We start from the raw sequence: 6,552 nt of genomic DNA, 5'->3' as shown, positions 1-6,552 counted from the left end.
CTCCCGGCGCCTATTTATACTATAGTCGCACTGGTAGTGACGTCATGGCTGTCGCCGGCCAACGTGTTGTTGGTGTTGTTTCAATGTATGCTTCAGACACGGGTCACGACGAGGCGTTCCCCATAGCGACCCCTAGAGGACGCAGTTCGAAGTTCCCTTGAAAGGGAACCTTTGTTTGCCCAAGTATCACTGTGATACATTTTATGTTGCTTTACTGTTTCATTTTTTAATTTAAAAAAATCATTAAAAAAATGAAATCAAATTGTTTTCTGCAAACCAGGGGCGGAACGAGGGGGTGGTCAGGGGTGTATAAGGCGAATATAAGGCGCACGCTCTATCGCTTCATCGTAAATAAAGCTAACAAGAAACTATGAACATACAATGTAGTTCTGTCGTCAGTTAAGCCATGCAGTTACCAAAAAGGCGATTAGTGCATTCATCACATTAAAGAACATCTCTCAAATGCATGTACTAAAATATTGTGCAATTCGAGATCACATATACAATATAGGCCTACACAATTAGGCTTAAGCGTTTTTTTTTTTTATAATTTATTGCACAAGTAAATATGAACACAGTAACATTAGTCTTGTTAAGTGCAACCATAATCAAAGTAGGCTACTCTTCTCAGCTCACGTTGAGCTAAAACCAGGATTCTGCTGACTCTATATGAACGTTAGACACAGTATCTGAACTGATTCTGCTCAGGTGTTTCTACACACCTCAGATTGATTGATTAATTTTAAAAGTGCACTTAAAAAATAAATGGCAGTGGTGTGTAATATTGAAAGAATATTTATATCACTTTCATAAAGCAAGATGCCTTAGAAGAAAACTTGGCATTAGTTTTTCTGGTGTTACGTTCAGATTTGTTCATTTCGCAGAAGCTTCTATTGAATCTTATGAGGATCATTACCAGCAATTTGTTGTAAGAGCAGTAATTTTCATAATATTTGATGGCAAATTTCACGTATAAACTGGATTACTGCACAAGCTGTTTATAGTTTCATATGCTGTCGTTTAATAGGAAGATGTAGATTAGTCTACAAAATGCATTAATGTTAAGTTTGTGCTCTGTGTGGATCCTATCAGACATTAAACTGTCTCTCTGTGCTCATTTGAAAAGTACTGAACTCTTGAATTTCCTCTCAGATCCACATTTGTTCACAGTTATCTGTAAGCAAACAGCTGATAGGATAATATATGTGACTGTTCGTCCCTGTGTGATGTCTGGATGTTGTTTGCTGTTCTTTTCTGCCGCTCTCCGTTTTTACTTTCACTTTCACAGGAGACGCTGATTGGTTCCTGCTGCTGTCAATCATCCGAGAGGGGCGGGTTAAAAACCAGAGCAGAAAATCAGATTTAACCAGATTTAGTAAAACAAACATTTATTTAACATAATATTTGCTCAGGTTTTCTTGAAAGAAAAAAAAAGTAACTTTAAACAGAAATCGTTTATAATCTTTTGACATTCCTATCCTAGCCTGACTCCAAAGGGTGTTTATTTATTCTTCAGTACAAAATTGCCTTAAATTTGACAGAGAGTAATTTTATAATGTCTAAATATAAATATAAAATGGTTTACTATTTAGTGCCTTTGGTTGATATTCTTATTTTGAGTCAGTTGCTCAGTTTCTCCACTAGATGTCAGTAAAGCTGCACTGATTCTGAAGAAATAACAGAAATGTATTAAATTATTTTAGCTTCATTAGGAACTATCTGAATTGAGCTCAACAATGACACTACATCGTCTTCTGTAGAGCCGCTTTAGAGCTGAAATCAAAGCAATTACAAGATTAAACATATGAGCAATTTTCTGTTTATTACTGTGAAGCTGCTTTTAAACATTTACTTCAATAGAAAAATAATAATAATTTCATCTGTGTAACTGACATAAACTGGGGGGGGGGAACATATTATTGCATACAACTTTATGAGTAAAGAGACACATTTCTCTGAAATAATTAGATAAATGTCAGTTAGCCTGAAAATATGAATCTTAAAATCACCTCCACTTGGCCAGGTAAGATAAACAATAATTATTTTATTTATTATTTATTTTTAGTACAATAAAACACTTGTTTTTAAAAAACAACAACACAATAATTAATTTCCATTACTTTTTCTTGTTGATATTATTATATTACGTGATATTACCTTCACTTCTGCAGATAATCTGAACCTTATAGAGATTGAATCAGTGATTGTAGAGTTTGATTAATATCCATCAGTGATCAGAGTTCAGATAACTATCGATCACAAGCATATATTCAGATCAACAGTCTGACACTCGTGTGATTAAGTGTTGAAACATGATGAAAGATGAAAGCAGGAAGATCCAGAGCTGCAGGAGTAACGATTACTGACTATTGATCGTTAAGATCCTCAGAGAGGAATAATAATAACAACAGAAGAAAGGGAAGAGTGTGTGAGAGAAGGAGGTTGTGAATGTGTGTAGATGTGTGTTAGTTACAGGATCAGAGAATGACACCGTTCCTCCGTCATAGTCCAGATACACTCTCACACGCTCAAGCTTCTGTTTAACACGAACACCAGAACCTAAAGACCATCTGTACTGATCAAACCACACAAACCAGACACCAGTGTTGAAGAAACCCCGTCCCTTCCTCGGGTTTGATGCTGTAGTTACTCCGAGACTCCAGCATGAACTCTGTTTAACCTCCACACCCCAGCAGTGTGTTCCTGAGTTAAACCCCTCTGAACCCAGAACACATTCATCACAGTCAAACCTCTCTGGATTATCAGGAACAGGTTTATAATCGCCGCTGTCTCTCACACTGGTCAGATCATCAGACAGAACGAGAGATCGATGAGCCGTGTTTGGATCCAGAATCACAGGAGCTGATGAGACACAATCAACAGATGCTGTTATTCTGATGTTCATATAATGATCAAGAGTGAACCACACACAGATTATTATGAGTTATGACACTCATGCTGTTGATCAAACACATCAGACATTTATATTTCCCTCTGATCGCTGTCAGTCACTCTCTGTGTGATTTATCAAGACTGAAAGATACAGTCAGAAACAGTAAGGGACACAAACTCAAAACATATTCATTTCATTTACGCTCTCATTTATATTAATTATAGTGAGAAGCTGCTTTTCATACAAAATCTTACCTTTGAACACAGCTATACACAGTGCTGTCATATTCAAACGAGATTATCAATATAATAATGCAGAAGAAGTATTGTTCATATCTATATAATTGTCCTCTTGTATGAATCACAAAACTCTTTACTGAACGCTGTCTACTTATTAAAATAATAAACAAACAGTAGGTTTTATTCCACGATAATACAGTTAAATAATAATAATCTTGCTGATATTGTTAACGCTACAACTAAAACTATTAATAATATCTTCATTAATTAAAATAAATCTTAAATAATATAAATAATAATTATTAGATGAAAATCTAACTATTAAAATTAAATGTAAATTAGAAAAGCCATTTTGGCAACAAATTGAAATAAATTAACTTGAAGCATTAAAATTACTAAAACTAAAACTGAAATAAAATTATTTATAATTATGCATATTAAATTTGAAGCTAAATAGAAAATTTTTAAAGTAATAAAAATGACAAAAGCATATAAATTATTTAAAATAAAATCTAAAAATAAAACCCAATTCAAAATATAAATAAAAAAAATAAAGTAGTATTTAAACAGCAGTCATCATATGGGAAATAAAAACTGCTGAAATCACTTCTGTGTCGCTTCTCCTTCATCATCTGCTTCTTCTGCTCCTCTTCCTCTCTCAGTGCAGTGATTGTAGCTTCTTCTTCATCTCTGAGAAACTGATGAAGCTTCTCAAACTGCTGTTTAATCTGACGCTCTGTGTGCTCAGCTTGAGACTGAAATCAAACCACATTCACTTCAATCGTCTCAATCGACACACATCAACACATCACATCATTCAGATCTGAGAGAAACTCAAATACAGACGTATAACCGATCTAGAAGCAGATCACTGCTCGTCATTTACAGAGATAATCAACTGGAGTCCATTATATTAAATATATCAGATCATAACTGTATCTAGTGATCTACAGCTGTAATGAAGATGAGTCTGGATTCTGTTTCCTCACCTCGATGTGACGAACTGTTTCCTCAAACTCTTCTTTCATTTCTTCATTCTGTTCCAGTTTTTCTTGTAATGATTTCAGTGCTGTATTGAGCTCCTCCTAGAATCGAACAAAAATACATTAAAAACACCAGATTACAGTAAAGATAAGAAGAGAAGACGAGACAGTGATATGATAATATAATGCAGTGCAAAAGTATTTGCACCCATCCTGATTTCTTCTGGTTTTGTGAACATCTCATACTAAACTCATTCAGAAATTAAAACCTGCCATAAAACAAAGAAACCTGAGTGAAGACAAAATAATAATATCTACTGGGCCTGTGTGAAAATGTGTTTGCTCTGTAGTTATTAATTCCCCAAATCTGTGAAACTATGATAATGGAGCTCAGCTGAACTAAACACAAGCAGTCCTGATCAATCAAATCAACACTTAAACAGGACTTTTCAACAGCATGAAGTTAAAAAGTAAAAACAAAACTCATTTATCTCACCTTATATGATGAAACCACTTCACCGATGGGTCTGAACTTATGATTGTCGTGTTTCTGTGAATTAATACACACTAAACACACCGGCTGTTTGTCCTCCAGACAGAAGAGTTTGAGTTTCTCTCGGTGTAAACTGCAGATCTCCTCAGATCCTGATGAACGCTTCTCATTTCTCTCCTTCAGGAACGAGTCGCACAGGTTTTTTAACACTAGATTAACTGGAGCATCATGTTTTGAGGATCTTCTCCTGCAGACGGGACACTCCTGAGTTTCTTTGGTTGTCCAGAACTGTTGAAGACACTCTTTACAGAAACTGTGACTACATGACAGAAGAACAGGAGTCTTGAAGATCTCACAGCAAACAGGACAAGAAAGCTCTTCTGCAGATACAGTTAGTGAAGCCATTTTCACTGCTCGAGCTCCAGCGATCTCAACTTTACTTTCACTTTCTGAACGACGGTTTGAAAAATGAATCAAGATCTGCTGTCTGTTCACAAACAAACGTCTCAAAAATTCCTATTTAAAGCATGTTTCTTCCTTCTTCGTTGATGGCTGATTCTTTATGGCTTTTGTCAGTAGAGAAGAGAGTCAGTGTGACAGAAAGCAGAAATAAGCGTCAGTCTCTTGCTGGTACGAGCTGTAAGAGGAGGAGTTTATCAGCAGGTGTGTTTAAACAAGTCAGACAGGAACACTATAAAACCCTCAATAAAACACACAAATATTCATGTAGCTGCATCCCAATGTGAAGGGTGTGTGTTTTGGGAAAAAATATATCTTTGTAAACCATGGCTCTTGTAAATGGTTCTTTGTAAACCAGGATAAACCATAATTTTCTATAGCTTATTATTTCTAATCATATTATTTTATTATTTTGCCGTCCATAAACTCATAAACAAAGCCACAAAATAAACAAACTGTATATAAAATCAACTAAATAATTTGACAAGACAAAAAGCCATTGTTTATTACACCTTCTGTAATAATTAATTCGACAAAAGACTATAACCTTCCATGAAGTGCGGAACTTTGGTTTATTAAATAGAACAAATGTAATATATATTCATGTTTGATTCATTTATCATTTGTAAACATTTATGCGGGAAAAGCACTGAAAATGTGTTAAGGAATACATAAAGGATTAGTTTATTTTCTCTTGCAACGATAATGTAGCCCTTCCATATTACTAAAACACATTTCTTGAGACCATCACTCGTTTTCTCAAAACCTTAAACACAAATCCAAATACTCAAACTAAACTCACGAAACCTCTGACTCTTCATCAAAATCAAACAATCACTGCAAAACCATTTCTCTTGCACTCAAAACCGAACAGTGCTCTCAGATCACACACACACACACACATACACACACACACACACACGAGTCAATACAATAAACACTACAGAGCATTCATTAGACACTACAGAGAACACAGCATCCAGAACATTACAGAAAAAAGTATATTTTATTGAGTAAACAATTTTGCAATTCTGTAAGAAAGTATAGTAACTGAGTACGGTGAATATATTGTATAGGCCTACTGTATGTACTGCAAGAACAGTATTGTGCTGAATATTGAATAGTACCGAATGTTTGTCCAAAAAGGTCAAATAAAACTCTAAATGAATAGCATGTTACAGAACAGTCAAATACTGTAAGTTGTGCGATTGTAAGATCAGGGTCAATGAGAGCTTCATTCTGTCTCAGCATCATGTCTGTGTGCCTGAGCACTTTGTCCACATCACAAGTAATGTAGTCTTTTCTGCTAAACAAAGAGAAAAACCCATCCAGCCTTGATACAGTTTTTCTTGATTGCTAACACACAATTCATGAAACAATTCACCATTTTCTCACAACTATAAACACAATCTCAAAACTACACACAAACTTGTGCAAACTTCAGACTTCCAGCTCAAAATCAAATAGTTTAGTCAAAAACATGTT

General features: G+C 35.0%; 1 protein-coding gene across 1 annotated transcript; it reads right to left on the bottom strand.

Annotated features, from left to right (window-relative positions):
* Nucleotides 1–2,349: 2,349 nt before the first annotated feature.
* LOC107708691 (nuclear factor 7, ovary-like) lies at nt 2,350–5,019 on the bottom strand. The gene is made up of 4 exons (XM_016512998.1): nt 4,612–5,019; nt 4,122–4,217; nt 3,740–3,887; nt 2,350–2,862 (listed from the first exon to the last, which is right to left on the bottom strand). The coding sequence occupies exons 1-4, from the start codon at nt 5,011–5,013 to the stop codon at nt 2,360–2,362; spliced, it is 1,149 nt and encodes a 382-aa protein (XP_016368484.1). The 5' UTR covers nt 5,014–5,019; the 3' UTR covers nt 2,350–2,359.
* Nucleotides 5,020–6,552: the final 1,533 nt, after the last annotated feature.

The sequence above is a fragment of the Sinocyclocheilus rhinocerous genome, unplaced genomic scaffold, assembly GCF_001515625.1.
Source record: "Sinocyclocheilus rhinocerous isolate Xijiao unplaced genomic scaffold, SAMN03320098_v1.1 scaffold2191, whole genome shotgun sequence".
Taxonomy (NCBI): domain Eukaryota; kingdom Metazoa; phylum Chordata; class Actinopteri; order Cypriniformes; family Cyprinidae; genus Sinocyclocheilus; species Sinocyclocheilus rhinocerous.
This window is presented reverse-complemented; position numbering and strand designations above follow the sequence as displayed.

What these genes read in the sequence shown, in the direction of transcription:
- LOC107708691 (XM_016512998.1), bottom strand. Translation starts at nt 5,013, where the DNA reads ATGGCTTCACTAACTGTATCTGCAGAAGAGCTTTCTTGTCCTGTTTGC. An exon ending in AAGTGGTTTCATCATATAAG is followed by an intron (nt 4,218 to 4,611) that starts GTGAGATAAATG and finishes GTTCGATTCTAG; the next exon opens with GAGGAGCTCAATACAGCACT. An exon ending in GAAGGAGAAGCGACACAGAA is followed by an intron (nt 2,863 to 3,739) that starts GTGATTTCAGCA and finishes GTGTCTCATCAG; the next exon opens with CTCCTGTGATTCTGGATCCA.